Genomic DNA, 18,249 nt, shown 5'->3' on the forward strand with positions numbered 1-18,249 from the left:
AGTTACATAAAGTTGTCTGGAAAAACAAACAGGCATAACTACGCCATCACTGGTTCTGGTACATTTTTGCTCTTTCAAGGAACTGGTTCTACAATTACATGCACTAATGAATTCAAGATACATACTTCCACTGGTGATATTACCATTTCTACCAAGTGTTATATTCCCTATACACTAAAATCAAATGTTAAAATAAGACTTATTAAGGACTTATTTAGATAGTTCTGACATGCTTATTGGCTTTATACTAATTAAGAGAATAAAACATTGTTATATTGTTTTATTATATTATATTGTTGATAAGATATTTCTGAGCTTTCCTAGAAAGAGCCATAACCCTTAAAAAAAAAAAAAAATGCTGCTGTATCCATGTGGTCTAAAGAATAGCGTATTCTCTTTGCATCTGTATCGACTTTGAAACTTTGATGTTGTTACAACCTTAGTATGAAGCTCGGTAGTTTAAATGAATATATAAAACTTGATTTCATTTGGTAAATGGCCTGAATTTGTATTGATCCTTGTGTCGTCTTTACTAATCTGTTACTGCAATAACCCAACAGCCTGGGTTACTGCTGTTGCCTGTAACCCAGGCAACAGCAGGACAATGCCCAACTACCAGCTCACAAAAGACATTAGCGCTAGCATGTACCTCTCACTCCCAATGCTTCATGTCCAAACCACAGTGGGTAAGGTGTACTTGTCAGGGCCTGATCATGGGTCACAGATTGAGCAGGAAGAAGGTGTTTTTTTCAAAACCTGAATCTAGCCTCATCTTCAGACATCTGTAACAAACTATTAAGTGAACTGCTGCTCCTACTTGGCTGTTAGCCCACAGGGTCGATCTGACATCCATTATGATCCAACTTCCACGAACAGATGACCCTAAAGCAGGGGTCCCCAAAGTCGGTCCTCGAGGGCCGGCCTCCTGCATGTTTTAGTTCTCTCCCTGGTTTAACACACCTGGATCAAATGATGGCTCCTTAGAAGAACATTGACATGCTGAAAAGGTTGTTGGTGCCACTAGGGAGAGGACTAAAACATGCAGGAGGCCGGCCCTCGAGAACCAACTTTGGGGACCCCTGCCCTAAAGCAAGCTCACTCTTCCTCGCAGTCTGACTGCCAACCCACATCAGGCCACAGAGGCAAAGAATGCAACAGTGTCAGAGGACGATGCTAGCTGCTGTTCAGGAGGAAATGACTGGGTCAGCTTCCTACACACATTATTCTGTCAGCATCCCACCATTCAGACTACCAGACACAACAGTGACACCAGAGCAAAGTCCCATGTTATGAACTGGAGTAAATCAACACCAGGTTTCTGGTAGCCTGCTGCTCTTCCGCCAGATCAAAAGCAGACCAAAATGTAAAGCTCATTAAACTGCCAGGGCCACACTCACCCTTTGGGATCCAGCAGGTCTCGGACCTTCTCGTTGTAGATCTCCATGTAGGAGACCTCCACCTTAAAAGTGTGGGCTTCGTTCTCCTCTTTGTGGACCCTCTCAAAGAGAGAGCAGCACAGTCGAGGGATTAAGCCGGGCTGCTCTCCGTTTCCCATCATGGAAAAGGACTTTCCTGAACCTGGATTCATAGCAGATATTTGTAAAAAAAACCAAAACAAAAAAAAAAAAAAAAAACAAGAGAAAGAGTTAGACGGCATGGTTGTTGTAAAAATTCCATGCTTTTGTAGAGTTCTCAAAAGTGAGCTATGATTTTATGGCTGATTTTATGGCTGATTGGTTGGAATTTAAATACAGAACCAGTAAAAACAGCAAAATAGATGCATGAATGGATGGATATTTCTTAAAGTTACTGTTTTAGGAAACATTAGTTTTATTAAAACTATTTAATAAAACACTTCTTCCCCCTTTATATGTCCTAACTGGAAAGCAGTTGGTGAGGAGAAACTAATTATTATCCCTATTTTACCACAAGAAAATTGTGAAGCCTATACGAAGCCTTGAAGAGATAAACCTGCCTGCAACTAAGGCATTCTAGATCAATTTGTTAAGTGTAAACAGAAAGCATTATCCAACAATCCAGCATTTCAAAAGATGGTTTTTTTTTTATTACCTGTTTGTCCATAAGCAAATATGCAGGCATTGTACCCCTGGAATGCATTTTCAAGTATTCCCTCTCCAAGGCACTTGAACACCACCTCTTGACCTTTCAGGGAAAGATTCAATCACCATAGAGACCAGGATAAACAGTCTTCACCATTATCAGGATGTCTCACTAGTCTGCAAAACCAGTTCAGAGATGTGTATTGACAAGGTCCACGGAGCTCTGAATAAGGGTCTGACAGATTCCTGTCTGGTCGTGTGGAAAATGTAAAGCTGTGCAGAGAAATCTTTCTTGTTGCTCGTTGCCGTGGCCCCCTTGAATGGGACAGCTGTTTAATGAGCTAAATAAAGCCTTGGCTCGGGCCCTTGAGACAGCCTTTCACGGAGCAGACTCCCCGGTCGGTTCAACACAAAGTAGACGCAAGCTTTATGTTTCTGTCTCACAATGAGAGAAATATGGCAAAAGGATTATTATATAAAAGTTTTATGAATTTATTTGAACATAGCGCCGATTGAACAGCTGAAAAGTTTCTGAGAAGGCTTCATTTACAACATTAGAAGGCATGACGCTCCAAGATGAGGACGTAGGTAAATGTCTTACATGCTTTTATGTTTTTTTACTTGGAAGAAAACAAGCGCCAACGAATTTTCTAATGTACGTATCCAAAATCCAAATGATCCCATTTGTCCAACTCCTGCTAAGGCATTGCATCCCATCAAGGCTGGAATTTCCCTGCCTATACAGTTGCAACACAAGGCTCTTCACATAGACCTGCTTCATCATCTGAGCCCTTTGGATGAGAGCAGGATCAGTGACTCACCAGCATATTTGAGAACGTTGGATTCATCCATGGACCAGAAACAGTGGTCAAAAGCGAACACCTGTGAAGGAGACGGAGACATACAATGTAAACATGGATTGTCACACCTGTTGGAGCACGCTGGGCGCAAGGAAAACCCCGAGCGCAAAGAAGGGGGGATTATTGTACAGCTTTGTACAGTCAAACAGCAGGACAGGGCTTGTCTTAGAGAGTAAGATGAAACCCGAGAGGCTTTGTTTGAGGTGACATTCATCAGGACTGTACTGTGACTGTCTGCGGTAAGCAGCAGAGTGTTCTTCTGTCCGTTGCAGTGGAATGAATTCATAAATCAGTGTGTGCGCTTCCAAGGAAAGAATCCCAGCACCCGGTGACCCTCATCTCCACGGAAACTGGGCCATAGCTGTTCCTGGTGCTGGAGGCTGGCTCTTGGCTTTCAGGCCCAGGTCTCTCGGCACAGACTTGAACAACAGAAAGGCCCACTATCCTCCAGGCACCTGCAGGAACACTGGGCTAATAAGGCACAGAGAGAAGGCTATCTCGGACAGAGCAGCCCCCACTAGTTTGCATGCAGCATATAATCATTTATGCATTTCTAATTTCCTTATGAACAGCCTTGGTGAGATTCATCTGTGTTTGTTTATGTGCCAGCTGCAGTTCAGCAGGATTTAAGTCATAGCAGCCCAGAGTGGACACTGACATGTAATGTTTTTCTTGCACTGACAAGGGTTTTCCTCCCCGATGCTGATTTCGGATTTATTTTCAGGTGTGCCACATTGCAGAGAAAAATGTTTTGTCAAAGGGGTTTTGATAGCGGTGGTGTTAACATATGTTGCTAGCATTAAGGTGATTTGTACTAAGCTCAAAATCAAGTGGAATAAAGAACATGTTGCCTGGGGGGTTGATGTGTTTGTAGACCAAAAATAATTCTGGTCAATACTGATGCATTTAATGAACTGGAAAAAGTTTAGAGTCATTAGGATTTGATCTGTCAATAACCAATCAAAGCCCATCAAAAAAAAAACAAAAACATCTCTCCCTCTGTGTTACATCTGGGAATTTTCTCACTAGATTTTTGGATCTATTTGCATATCAGGGAACATTTACTTTATTTCCTTATTTTCCAAGACTCAAAAAAAAAGAAAAAAAAAAAAAAAGAAGTTGCATACTCATCCTCTGATTGCAGAGGGCCTCCGCCCTGATCTTTAGTCTAATGCGGTAGCACTGCCAAAACACTTTCCCTCCCAACACAAATACCACAAAATAATTGAAACTCCCTCCTAATCACCAAAAGGGCTAATGGCCAGGGAAAGTCGTGGCTGCACAGTCAGCTTGGGAATCTCTGAGAACACTGAATGCACTGAAAGCAAGACTTCCTCTTGTGACTTCAGACAAGTAAGTGGGTGCCATTCAAAGGAACAAAAGTGCCATCATTCTCAATTAGAGCTGGTTTGGAAACTGGGCTCCAGTGCCCTCGGTTCTGTCTCCATCCAGCCAGAGGGTGTGATTGCACAACAGATTTCTCTTGATTGGACAATTACTATTAATCAGCAGTAAAAATCACAATGATGCAGAGAAGGAAAAGGACGCATTCTTTAGTCAAAAAAACTAAACAAAACAACAGTTTTCTGCGAATGCACTGAGGAATGCAGGAAGAATGATTTGAGTGTCATAACTAAGCAGACGGCCACGTGCTCGACTTAGTGCAGGGTTATTACGGGGCAGCTCAGGTTCGCATGCCCCAGAGACCACGCACGCCCACAGTCCAGTCAGGGAGGGGTGGGGGGTGCCTGAGTGAGTGTACCGAGCACAAAGCCCGTTCCTGGTGTGTGAAACATCTCTGAGCTAGTCACCAGCATGTTGTCAGGGGGGAGAAATGGGGGTGCGCTGCAACAATGCGGCATTCAATGAGCGCACACACAGCCCCAATGTCCGCACTCATCCCTCTCTCATTGTGGAGCCTTTGTGGGTGTTTGGGAGATCTCATAGTGCTGACACATTCACACGGACATCTATCTGGCTCCTGCTGACCCACCGATCGACCAATAAAAAAAAAACAAAAAAAAACTCAATCATGTCTGTAGAAACAACGTCACAATGAAGAATCGACCTGTGCAGGAGAGATTTGACTCAGGCCTTTTGGGTCTGTTACTTCTGGATGTTTGGATCTGTGAGTAACAAATGTCTGTCGAATAAATGGATAAAACGTACATACCTTGGACTGTTTTCTGTTGCAGCAGAAGGTCAATCCATCAGACACAGGGGTGAGTGAGGGATAGAGCAGAAAAAAGAGACAGACAGGAAAAAGAGGTTAGAATTCACACAGGACAAATTCACTTAATTTAAATATCTTCTCTTGTCATGAGAAAATGCTTAATTTTTATATAAAAGACACTTTCTCTTCATGTGACATCTTTATTCTCTTCTTTTTCTCACTTCCACTAAGTAAGAGCATGGCTGGAAGGTGCTGCTGTGATTGGGTTCATAATTGGGCCAGTGGAGCGTGAGGAAAGGAAGAGATTTAAGATTCAATGTCCCACTGACTCTGTTGAATAAATAGCTCTTATTCCTGTGGACTTAACACAGAGGCCAGTTCGGGGAAGCTGCTCTCTCCACCACCAGCAACCGCCATCGAGGACAAAAGAGCCAGCTATATGTCACTATATTTTGTAAGGTTGTCCTCTGAACAGAAGGAACTTTTTCACATTTTGCTGTTGGCACCATTGACTTAAATGTACCTCACTGGGTCATTTCACTTTCATTTTAGAAAATCTGAAGTGTGGTGTTAAGCTGTGAATCTTCCAGACCGCCAAGCTTCAATCCTGCTGAAGCGAAGGATTCCCGTAGCATGATACTGCCTTTGCGCCAAATAAAATACACACACAAGATACACTTTTCAGATTTTAGCAGTGACAACATTTTAAAAAACCATGTTTACCCTTTTTTTTTTTTTTTTACAATCATGCATGACCTTATGTCTGTCTTTCACATGAAAGGTTGTTATCTGAACTGAAGCTAAACAGCTCCTTGACTCAGGTTACAGCCCCTTGCTGTACACGGATAAATGCAACCATGCTGTGCTGTATTGTGCACAGCAGTGTATTAAAATACACCTCCACCCCTAGAGATTCGGTCGGTTCAATCCTTCTGCAGTCAGCACATCCTTCCTGCAGAACTCCTTTGGCACAGAGACAAGGGTGGGCATCGGGTTCACATGGTAACTAATCCAGGGCAGGGTGCATCAGGAAGACTCCAACTCGCCCTCACATCCCCCCCTCCCCCCTCCAGAGAGTCTCACACAAATCTGAGCTGAGTCACCAACTAGAGAGCTGCATCAGAGGATACCCACAGCCACCCAAACAAGAACTGTTCTCTATTCAAACCTGTTGTTGCCATGCAAAGTGTTCTCCTCAAAGCAAAAATAATTATCTCCTTTATAGGATGTGTGTGAGCCTGTAGCTGTGCTTCAGCTCTTTATGATGAAGGACAGGATGATTGCGAGGGGGCCGTAGTGGAAGCGGAGGGATGGGGGGGGCGTAGGGGTTTATAATCCAAATCTAATCCGAGACCTTTGCGTTTTGTCTCTCTTTAGCACAATAATTAATTTAAGCACCTCAAGACCTTTGACTTACAGTCTCCATCCACATGCAAGGAGTGTGTATCATTTATGGGGCAGAATCGAAGTTTCTTTAACTCTGAACTGAAATGTTGTGGTTTTTTATTAATTTCAGAAACATTGCAAGACTTTCCTGTGACAATGACACAAGGAAAGCTTTTAGTTATTGTGTTTGAGTTGAGCAGTGGCTGATCCAGCACAAGCAGTGCCGTGAGCAACCACTCCTTCAAAGACATGCAGTGGTGGGTGGGTGGGTGATTAAAGTAATTAGACTGAGTAGAAGTATTTGAGCAGGAGTAGCAAATCCCTGTCACAATCCTGGGGTGTTTGGGTTTCTTAGCTTTATCTTCCAGTTCTCTGTGTATTTGGGTTTATTCTCTTAGTTCTTAGTTCTGTGTTAGGTTTAACTTCTCTGTCTTTAGTTCAACTCTCTTTGTGTTAATTAGTTTCTTCCCTTATTTCCTGCTTTCTCTCTGCCACAGCTGTTCCTCGTCACCACTGATTAGCTCACCTGGCTCTTTTGCCATTTCCACTCCTGGCTCAGTTTTTAAGCTCCTTTTTCTGGTTTCTACATTGTTAAAAACTCAGGATTTCAGCAGTTTGACTCTAGTTTTGCCTTCATTTGGCTTGAACTAGAAAGATAAGATAAGAGATAAGATAAGATTTATTTGTCATTGTCATCAACAGATTACAACGAGATTGAGACCGTGCTTGACTCGAGTTAAAGTGCAGGTTATATACCGTACACGTACACAACACACAATATAAATATACATACATAAAAAGATGAAGAAACAAACAGCACAAGCAAATTGATATTACCATTTTGTCACCAATTTTTTACTGTTTCAACAACAAAAGATAATGTCTAATCTTATATGACTTGGCTTGTTTTCAGGGACTCCAAGACATCCTGATTGGGATATCTTGAACAAGATGTTATTATTATTACCAATATTATTGGTACTGTCCTTAGCAGAGATAAAAAATACCGAAAATCTGTAGGAAGTTGTATAAACAGTTTAACAACACATACTTGAGCAAAAACATGACTTAAATGAAGAAGCAATGCAGTAGGAAATGAGCTTTTTTAAAGTTTTTTGGCACTTAAAAAAAGTCAATTTTTTTTGTTGCTTTTTTTGCTTAGTTTTAACGTTGTGTTGAGCACATTTTATTGCTTAAATCTGTTTTCCTGTACTGACTACAGATGACAAAGACAGTGACCAGGTCTAATATGTCAATTCATGAGAGGATGTCCAGGAAGAACATCAGCCTGCAATACAGATAAGCTGCCGACAGCTCAAGACCCTGAAACTACAGTCTGGTTTCCCACGGTCACACAATGGACGAGGTGTCAAAGCATAAGTCTTTCAGGTCAAAATAAACTGGCTCAGTAATTCACAAGAATAAAATGCTGCACAACAAAGAAATACTGGGAGAGAGGGAAATTTATAGAAACCACATATAAAATGAAAAACGGGACTAAAACACCCCTGTGTGTAACTTTATGAATAAACCGCTCAGCGTCTGCAGCAGAAAACGAGCCGCCACAGTGTTGCTGCTGCAGTCGGTCGCCTCCTGCTCATTGTTTAATCTGTTGAGTGTACATTTAATGTCTCCAGCTCTGGCATGCCTGGAATGCTCCGCATGACAATGGGAGGAACAAGATTTATTTAAGACGTTAGAATATAACTTCCTGAGACATTCTCATTTTTATTCCAACAAAAGACTTCTTCTAAAACTCAAGTGTTCATCTAAACTGCCTCTCCTTGTCAAAACACGAAAATCCCCCCCATCAGTAAGGTAAAGCACATTAGGCTCCAGTTCTCCCACTCTGCTGTGGAAATAAGCTCCCTAATCCCCCCCCAAAAGCTGAGTGCTCCCCCGAATCCATGCAAGCTTTAGCACAGTCTGTCTACAGTCAGAGATTCTGATTTTTTCAGGTAATTGTACTTGTATCTAAAAGAGAACTTTCAGGTGAAGATTCTGACTTAATGTTACTATAAAAACAAAAGTGTTTCACCGCATATTCTAACTATATTTTCACTGTTTTTTTACATTTATCTGATTATCAGTCAGAGAGTCTACTGTACTCCACTGGCCTCTGTTATTATCCCAGCGTGCACGTCACATTAGATGCTGAGAGCTTATTAAAGACACAGTGTTGGCTCTATTAATGTACATGTTTGGCCCAGAAGTGCCAGTTAGCATCAGATTCGTACCCCCCTGGAGGCAGACGCACTCGCATGAGGCCTGTCTGGTCTGCAGGGAGCGCTCCAGATAAGTTACCTGATGCTGAGACAGTTCATAGAAACTAACTGGGTGAAAAATTGTCTTTCAGAATTTTTTCTTTTTCGTCTAACTTGAAAAACATCCATGAAGACAGAAGGATGTTTCAGAGTTCTCTGGTTGTTAAAAGCAAACTGGACACTCCTTTATGTCTTTTTAATTTAGCTTTTTGTTTCAGATATTTCAAATATGTGTTTTATGCTATGGCGACTTTTACATTAGCTTTTAGTGTTCTAAGATGAGTTTAAGAATCATTTTAACTGAATCAATGAATGTAATAGATTATATTTATGTGAAGCCTCTTTTTAATTATTTTGTTGATAGTTTTATATTTTAATCCATTTAGCTTAGAAACCTCTGGATCTATAAGCATAGTACATGTATGTATTATTTTTATGTAATTAATAGATTTTTTTATTATTATTTTTAATAATAAAATATTTCTTATTTTTAATAATAAATAATCTATTATTATTAAGTAGGTTATTACTGTAATTCATTAGATTAAGGATTTTTTAGATTTATATGAGTATAATTTTTGTTTTTAATTAATAAGGTCAACATTATCATTATATTGTTAACAGTAGTTCTTTTAATTGAGATTTTAAATTTTTTGCTTAAATAATAAGATTTAAATTGTAAAATGCACCCTGAAAAAAAAAATAATAATCACTTCTTTTTCCATTTCAACCAGTTTTGGGTTTTTACTGAGTGAGATCCCTGTAAAATATATAAAATCTCTGCGGATGATTACATACACTCTGATCACACAGAACATTTTTTGGCATGTTTTTTTTTATTTTATTATTATTATTTAATTCGAGCATTTGTATGAAGAGCAGAGCTGCAGCAGAGGAACCCCCACACACTGTGGCTACAGAGTTGGATTAAGGCCACTGGGTTATTATGCCACCGAAAACTGCACTCTTCAAGCCCAGCAGGCAACAAACCAGATTAATCTACTGTATCATCCGACTACTGAGCCATCTATCCACGCAAAACAAAAAATTACAATGCAAGGCTGAGCTCAGATGTATTTAGACAAAGCAAACAGTTTGCATTTTTTTGCAAATCATTTGATTTAAACGACTATCTATAAACACCCTGCAAGCAGGACAATTAAAAACAGCGATTATTATCAATTTTAAAATGTACGTAAATAAATAATGAAAAAATTATGTTTATCTAATGTTCTATATTTTAGGAAGATTTCTACTTCTGCCTAAAGAGAAGAACTCATCCTTGTTGGGATCTGGGGAAGGCTGGCTGGGGTTCTTTCCCACTTTCTCCACCAGGGGGCTTCCTGGAGGTTCCTGGAGGGCGTGGATTGTGGCTGCACACCTGACGCATATCTGACTCGTTTGGAGGAGTATATCTGGATGGAGCTGCTGACACTCCAGTGCCAGAGTGTTAGCCAGTAATGGTATCTGTGGTTATTAGCCATCCTCTGACCACCTGTTTTTGTGAAAGTAACTAATTCTGTGTCGCCTCTTCTCAGGTTTCTCCTCCGTGACGCCTTAGCAGCCTGACCTGAGTTTTTGGGAAGTTATTCCATCCAGGACCCCAGCACCTTCACTCACCTGTCCGCCCTCCAACCGAACCCCGGCCTCTCAGATCCACCAGCCCCGGATCCACAGTCGAGCCTTTCCCCAGTTCAACCCATAAGTAAGACCATAGCCGTGAAAAGGGACTGAAGACTTTCACAACCCCTGTACTCACCCTATTCCCATTCTCCTAGATTCCAGAGATCCAGCGTTTCGGAGAGAGAGACCTCCTGTCATCACCTGTACATATTTGCACATTGTATTTAATAAATCTCCTTAACCTGATCTGTTTCCGGAGTGTGTTCTGCGCATGTGGGTTCAGAGACTTGATCACACCATGACAGAACACTCTGGCCAACAACAAACCCCAGCAGACGGAGAGCTTTGCAAGAACAGAACTCTCTAATTCAAAATCACGACGCAGCTTTGAGGGAGCTAAATAGACGTCAGGTCGAGGCCAACACCCGCCTGGAAGAAATAGCAGGGTTTCTACAGCTTTCCCGCCCGCAGAATTCCGAACCAAGCCCTGCGCCGCACCCAGTCCCAGTGCCGAAGGAGTACTCCGTCCACGTTTTCCGAATGTCGCCACCCAACCCGGAAAGATTCTCCGGTGACGTGAGTAAATGCAGAGGGTTCCTGTTCCAATGCATGATTCTATTTAATCACTCACCACACTGGTTTCCCCATGACGACGCCAAGATTTCGTTTATCATTTCCCATTTATCTGGCAAGGCTTTAAATTGGGCAGAATCTCGATTTTCAGCCTCTACAGTTTACGGCTGCACGTTTGACGAGTTTCTGAGGGAGTTCAAGCAAACATTTAACATTGATCCAGACAGCAGTTCAGATGCTCGGGAATTACTGGAAATGAGGCAGGGTCATCAGTCCGTGGCGACTTTTGCCATTGAGTTCGTATCAAAGCAGCTGCATCTGGATGGAATTCTCCAGCCCTTAGAAGCGCATTTTATAACGCCCTGAACGACAAGATCAAGGATTTACTCGCTACGTTGGATGAGCCTAAGGCTCTGGATGATTTAATTAGTTTGGCCATCCGTTTAGATAACAGAACTCGCACCCGAGCTAAGAATAAAAGAGATCCACCTGCCTGTTCGTCCGTGGGGGGCGGCGAGCCGGGTCACTTGTCAGTCCCAGTTTCTCCAGCTATTGCCGAGCCCGAACCCATGCAGATTGGGAATACTCGTCTCACCACTGAAGAAAGACAGAGACGAATCAGAGCCAAACTCTGTCTTTACTGCGGTGCAGCTGGTCACTTCATTTCCGCATGTCCAGCAAAAGCCAGGGTCCGCCAGTAGACACGAGGAGGCTGGCGGACCATCAAGTTAAAGCAAATTCTCCTCGCTTACTGTTACCAGTCTCTCTTTTCGTTCGGGATCAGTCCATAGCTGTCTCAGCCTTGGTCGATTCTGGTTGTGAGCGGAATTTAATCGACTCAAGTTTCGTTCACCAAATGGCTATCGACACCGTTCCATTAAAGAACCCGCTGAAAGTTACAGCTCTGGACGGTAAAGCCCTACATTCGATAACCCACCAAACCGTTCCAGTAAATCTACTCACCTCTGGTAACCATCATGAAATAATTTCATTCTTTGTTTTTCCTGCAGCCAGTTCAGCAATCATTCTGGGATTTGATTGGCTAGAACATCATAATCCCCACATCGACTGGTCTGAGCGGCACATTGTTTCCTGGTCCGTTAACTGTCACGCCTCTTGTCTCCGTTCAGCCGTCCCGCCAGGTCCGCCACCGGCAAATCTGCATGAAGCTGACCCCCCGGATCTCTCAGCAGTTCCGGTGGAGTACCATGATTTAGCCGCCGTCTTCAGTAAGGTAAAAGCACTTTCACTCCCACCACATCGACCGTACGATTGTGCTATAGACCTTCTACCTGGAGCCCCTCTACCTAATAGCCGCCTGTATAACATCTCTAAGACCGAAAGGGAGACGATGGAGAAGTATATCAAGGAATCCCTTGATGCGGGAATTATTCGCACCTCCTCCTCTCCGGTAGGCGCAGGATTTTTCTTTGTTGAAAAGAAGGACGGAACTCTCAGACCGTGCATTGATTATCGTGGTCTAAACCAGATAACGGTAAAAAATAAGTATCCTTTGCCCCTCCTCTCATCTGCTTTCGAACCTGTACAGGGAGCCACCATCTTTTCCAAGTTGGATCTAAGAAATGCGTACCATCTCCTTCGCATAAGGGATGGAGATGAGTGGAAGACGGCATTCAAAACCCCGCTAGGTCATTTCGAGTACCTCGTCATGCCTTTTGGATTATGTAATGCTCCGGCCTGTTTTCAAGCTTTGATTAATGACGTCCTGAGGGATTATTTGAACATTTTCATTTTTGTCTACCTTGATGACATTTTGATTTATTCTAAGAGTCTGCCAGAACATCAGAGACACGTCCGGCTTGTTCTCCAACGGCTGCTGGAGAACCGATTGTTTGTCAAGGCTGAGAAATGTGAATTTCACCAGTCCTCTGTTACTTTCCTTGGACATGTTCTAGAGGCTGGACAGGTGAGGCCTTCGAAAGATAAGATTAAAGCTGTTTTGGAATGGCCAATTCCTGAAACTAGGAAACAGCTTCAGAGGTTTCTCGGTTTTGCTAATTTTTATCGACGTTTCATAAGAAACTACAGTCAAACTGCTCTGCCATTAACCGCCCTGACCTCTGTGAAGACTACCTTTTCCTGGACTCAAGCAGATGCTGCATTCCTACGGTTAAAATCCCTGTTTTCTAATGCACCCATTCTCATCCAAGCAGACCCGACTAAGCAGTTCGTTCTAGAGGTAGATGCCTCGGACTCTGGTGTTGGAGCAGTCCTCTCACAGTTCTCAGACTCTGATCACAAGACTCACCCATGTGCATTCTATTCCCGCAGACTGTCTCCGGCTGAGAGGAACTATGACGTGGGAGACCGAGAACTCCTTGCCATTAAAATGGCTCTGGAGGAATGGAGACATTGGTTGGAGGGCGCACAACACCCTGTCCTAGTTTGGACAGATCATAAGAATCTCTCTTATCTGAAGACAGCCAAAAGACTCAACCCCCGACAGTCACGCTGGTCTTTATTTTTCTCCCGGTTTAACCTTTCCATTTCATATCGCCCTGGTTCTAGGAATATCAAGCCAGATGCCTTGTCCCGGCTATATTCCCCTGACGACTCTGATAGATCTCCGGTCTCCATTCTGCCCCCCAGTTGTTCCATAGCCTCAGTCACCTGGGAGATGGAGGATCTAATTAAACAGGCTCAGTTATCTGAACCAGATCCTGGAACCGGGCCTCCCAATAAGATTTTTGTTCCCACTGCGGTCAGATCCAGACTCATCAGTTGGATGCACTCCACTAAATTCTCTGCTCACCCTGGAGTAAGTAGAACTATTTCACTCATTTCCGTCGTTTCTGGTGGCCGTCCAGTTATAAGGACATTAAGGAGTATGTTTTGGCTTGTGCAGTCTGTGCTCGAAATAAACCGTCCCATCAGCTTCCGTCTGGTCAGCTCCAACCTCTGCCCACACCTACGAGACCATGGTCCCACATTGCATTGGATTTTGTGACCGGGCTCCCCGTATCTGGTGGCATGACCACAATCCTCACTGTTGTGGATCGATTTTCTAAGGCCTGTCATCTGATTCCCTTAAAGAAGCTTCCCTCAGCTCTTCAGACTGCTCAGCTCCTAGTCAAACATGTGTTTCGGCTCCATGGCATCCCACAGGAGATACTGTCTGACCGCGGGCCCCAATTCTCAGCACAGGTATGGAGACACTTCTGTACGGCTCTAGGTGCTAAAGTATGTTTGTCTTCTGGTTACCATCCACAGACCAACGGACAGACGGAACGTATGAACCAGGAGCTAGAGGCTATGCTCAGATGCCTCACCTGTACTAATTCCTCTGACTGGAGCCAGTACCTGACCTGGGTGGAGTATGCACACAACTCCCTCGTCTCCTCTGCCACCGGTTTGTCTCCATTCGAAATCACTCTAGGTTACCAACCCCCACTGTTTCCCTCGGACGAGACAGACATTGCAGTTACCTCGGTGAGGCATCACATCCGTCGATGCAGGGCTGTCTGGCGAGACACAGTTTCCGCTCTCCATCGCACGCTGGAACAGAACCGGAGGATTGCTGACCGCAAGAGGCGGCCAGCACCTGTTTATGCTGCCGGCCAACAGGTTTGGCTGTCTACTAAAGACATCCATTTAAGGGCCATGTCTAAGCTCTCCCCGTTTCATTGGGCCTTACAGGATTGAGTCAGTCATCAGTCCATCTGCTGTTCGCCTGCAGCTACCCCTTCTCTCAAAATTCACCCCACCTTCCATGTATCCCAAATCAAGCCCGTTTCACTAGCCCTTTGTGCCCACCTCCGGAACCCCTCCTCCCGCCCAGCAATTTGAGGGGGCCTCGTTATTCAGTCCGCCGCATTACGACTCCGTGAGACGGGGAGGGTTGGCAGTATTTGGTGGATTGGGAAGGGTACGGCCCTGAGGCTCGCCAATGGGTCCCCAGCTCGTTTATTGTGGACCCTTCTCTCATCTCTGCCTATTGGTCATCTCTCCCGTCTGGTTCTGCTGGACCGCCTAGTGGCGGTCGTTGAGGGGGGGGAACTGTTGGGATCTGGGGAAGGCTGGCTGGGGTTCTTTCCCACTTTCTCCACCAGGGGGCTTCCTGGAGGTTCCTGGAGGGCGTGGATTGTGGCTGCACACCTGACGCATATCTGACTCGTTTGGAGGAGTATATCTGGATGGAGCTGCTGACACTCCAGTGCCAGAGTGTTAGCCAGTAATGGTATCTGTGGTTATTAGCCATCCTCTGACCACCTGTTTTTGTGAAAGTAACTAATTCTGTGTCGCCTCTTCTCAGGTTTCTCCTCCGTGACGCCTTAGCAGCCTGACCTGAGTTTTTGGAAAGTTATTCCATCCTGGACCCCAGCTCCTTCACTCACCTGTCCGCCCTCCAACCGAACCCCGGCCTCTCAGATCCACCAGCCCCGGATCCACAGTCGAGCCTTTCCCCAGTTCAACCCATAAGTAAGACCATAGCCGTGAAAAGGGACTGAAGACTTCCACAACCCCTGTACTCACCCTATTCCCATTCTCCTAGATTCCAGAGATCCAGCGTTTCTGAGAGAGAGACCTCCTGTCATCACCTGTACATATTTGCACATTGTATTTAATAAATCTCCTTAACCTGATCTGTCTCCGGAGTGTGTTCTGCGCATGTGGGTTCAGAGACTTGATCACACCATGACAATCCTCCCAGTAGAAAATGCAGCATTATCTTCTCCTGTGCAAATGCAAACATCTACAGTATGAGATATTTTACCGCCACTCCCCATCACGTATTTGTGCCCCTCCTCTTGGTCTATTCTTGCAGTCACCCCCACCCTTCCACCCTTTTAACCTCCCTTGACCCCCAACTATGGATTATTCCCAGCATAAGCAGCTAACAAGCTTTGAGACAATGACTTTTCAAACAGCAGTGCAGCGGAAACCTCTCAGGAGTCTAACAACAGAGCTATAGGACTGTGCACTGGGCGGCTACGAGCTAAAATTTAAAATAAGCTTTCAGTGTTTTAAGGACAGGACAGATGAGTTTCCAATAGAGGTCATCCTGCTGCAACCACAGCAGACAGTGTTACAGTAGAGGCGGACAGAATCTGTCCATTGACCAATTAATCTGGTTCCAAGTAAAGTTACAAACTAAAGCAAAGCTACTTTATTTATCAGGCACTGTGATTTTAAAGTAAACAGGACAAGTGTTCGCAGTCAGACATGTCTGTGAAGAATGTTTGGCAATGCTTTCAACACAACACTGAAGGAAGTTAGTGGACTAATGACAAAAACAGGCAGAGGGAGCTCGATCCCGCCACACAAACAATTTCTGGAACCTCTTCCTTACACGCCTCTCACTTGGGAGGCTTCCTCTGCTAAAACGAACTCTTAAGCTTTATTACATAACACACCTAGTGTCAATGTTAAATATCTAGGAGTCTTTAACAAAACAAAATATATAAAATTCATTTGTCATCTATATGGTTCTTGATTTAAAAAAAAAAAAAAAAAACATTAAAAAAACAGGACCACTTTTGTTTATTCAGATATTTACAGGATGTTATCTATCGAATATTTAATAAATTCACAAATATTAAGTGAAACGTGGCTTATCAATGTTTCATGGGAAACTGGAACAATGTTGCATCAACATCATGCTTATTGAAGAAAAGCTACTTTAAAGCAATCACAGTTTTGTATGACCAGGTTGCTTCTGGACAACAGATTTCAAGTTTTCTTTGAGATCTAAATGGGCAATTAAAGTAATAAATCTCACATGTTAAAAAAGTAAAGTAAAATAAATGTACTTTGACATAGATAGACGTTTTGAAACAGAAAACATAGGAATAAGAATTATCCTCTTTCAGTCACCAAAGCATATGTTCTGAACATTTATAGTTTTGCCAAATATAAAAAACGAATTGAAGCACATGAAATTTGTTGTTGGATCCACAAAAATGGTCTGAACCTTACTACAAATGGATAACTTGGATTTTTCTTCCATCCATAACAGCTTCCACCGCTAAGTGTTATTGTTAGCACAACCCATTAGCATTCCAGTATGGTGCGATTACTTAATTGGATTAGTTGATATCTATCTGGCTGTTCACGCCAGTCAAGATGAAAATGGGCAAATTCCAGTCAACAAATGATTTTTCAGTACATTTCTAATAAATGCTAAAGGGTTAGTTCGGATTTTTTGAAGAAAGGTGAAGCGACATTGATTGAACCTGCTGATGCGAGGAACCTGAGGATTTGTTAAATATGATGATGTTCTAAAGCATTAATTAAACCGATGACAGCTCCTTAATTTTGTAGAGAAGCTAGAGAGTTTCAGGAGGTCTAAACATGTAGCAAACCATCAAACTCATCTTTACTAATATTTTGCATGTCAGACATTTAAGATCTGCATAGTAACCAAAACTAAGCATCAGATTAGGGAATATTTACAGGCATAAAATTTACATTATTTCCCCCTGAAATGTAGAACAGATGTAAGAAGTAACAAATTAAAAATACAGTCTGCCAGTAAAATCAAAAGTACAGCATTCAAAACATTTTTGGCTCTGTCATAACTAATTTAGGATTTTTGAAGCAAAGGAGAGCTTAGACTGTTCTAAAAGCTAAAATTAGTTTTGTATGCAAATATTTGAAGTGGGTTGAGGGATATCACTCTTTGGGTCATCAACAAACCCCCAGGAGCCTCTTGTATTTTCTGTCTGCTGTCTCTAAGCAACGGGAGTAAACATGGAGGAGACACACAGCCTACCAGCCTCACGAGTCAAAGTTACAATATGAAAGCCAAACTGTGCCTTTTGAAAAACAGGCTAAATGAATAAGCACTGCCACAAGCAGCACACATGATAATCATGCCATCATCAGCATGGGGCCTCCAAGTTTCCATAACAAATGTTAACAATGTGGCATATGATGGAGGAAGGCTCTAATTTAATCCGCTCCGCCATTTTCTGACACCGCAGTGACAAGTCGGGTCATCAGGCTGAGGTCCAAGTCAGTGTGCATTCAAACACAGAGCATAAAACGGACCACGTGTGCTCAAAACGTCTTAAATCTGGGAGTCTGGAAGGCAGCACATCAGCCAAGGAGACGTGAAGTTCATCGAAATGTTTCACTGAGGTATGATTTCTTCCAGGGGAAGGGAAGTGACACTTTCTGTGATGTTTTCTGTCGGCTGAATGCCACTCATCTGAATAGACCTGGCATGCTGCTGCTGACAACAAAATCCAGAGTAAGCTGGCTCACTGAGGGCAAAACAAAACACAAGTCATGAGCCTAAACATATTAAAGAAACTAAGCAACGTGCACACTTCAAAAGGCCTCATCAC

The 18,249-nt window shown here is 43.1% G+C and overlaps 1 protein-coding gene across 4 annotated transcripts in view; it reads right to left on the reverse strand.

Moving 5' to 3' along the window:
* Positions 1 to 18,249, reverse strand: part of kif13a (kinesin family member 13A) — a 47,649-nt gene that overhangs the window by 21,581 nt on the left and 7,819 nt on the right. For all 4 annotated transcript variants that reach the window (XM_044117644.1, XM_044117643.1, XM_044117645.1 and 1 more), the window contains exons 3-6: positions 5,094 to 5,106; positions 2,882 to 2,942; positions 2,071 to 2,163; positions 1,398 to 1,578 (exon numbers count right to left, since the gene is read on the reverse strand). In XM_044117644.1, coding sequence (XP_043973579.1) covers positions 1,398 to 1,578; positions 2,071 to 2,163; positions 2,882 to 2,942; positions 5,094 to 5,106 — 348 coding nt within the window. The remainder of the gene's footprint in view (positions 1 to 1,397; positions 1,579 to 2,070; positions 2,164 to 2,881; positions 2,943 to 5,093; positions 5,107 to 18,249) is intronic.

The sequence above is a fragment of the Gambusia affinis genome, linkage group LG05 (assembly GCF_019740435.1).
Source record: "Gambusia affinis linkage group LG05, SWU_Gaff_1.0, whole genome shotgun sequence".
In the NCBI taxonomy this organism is placed as follows: Eukaryota; Metazoa; Chordata; class Actinopteri; order Cyprinodontiformes; family Poeciliidae; genus Gambusia; species Gambusia affinis.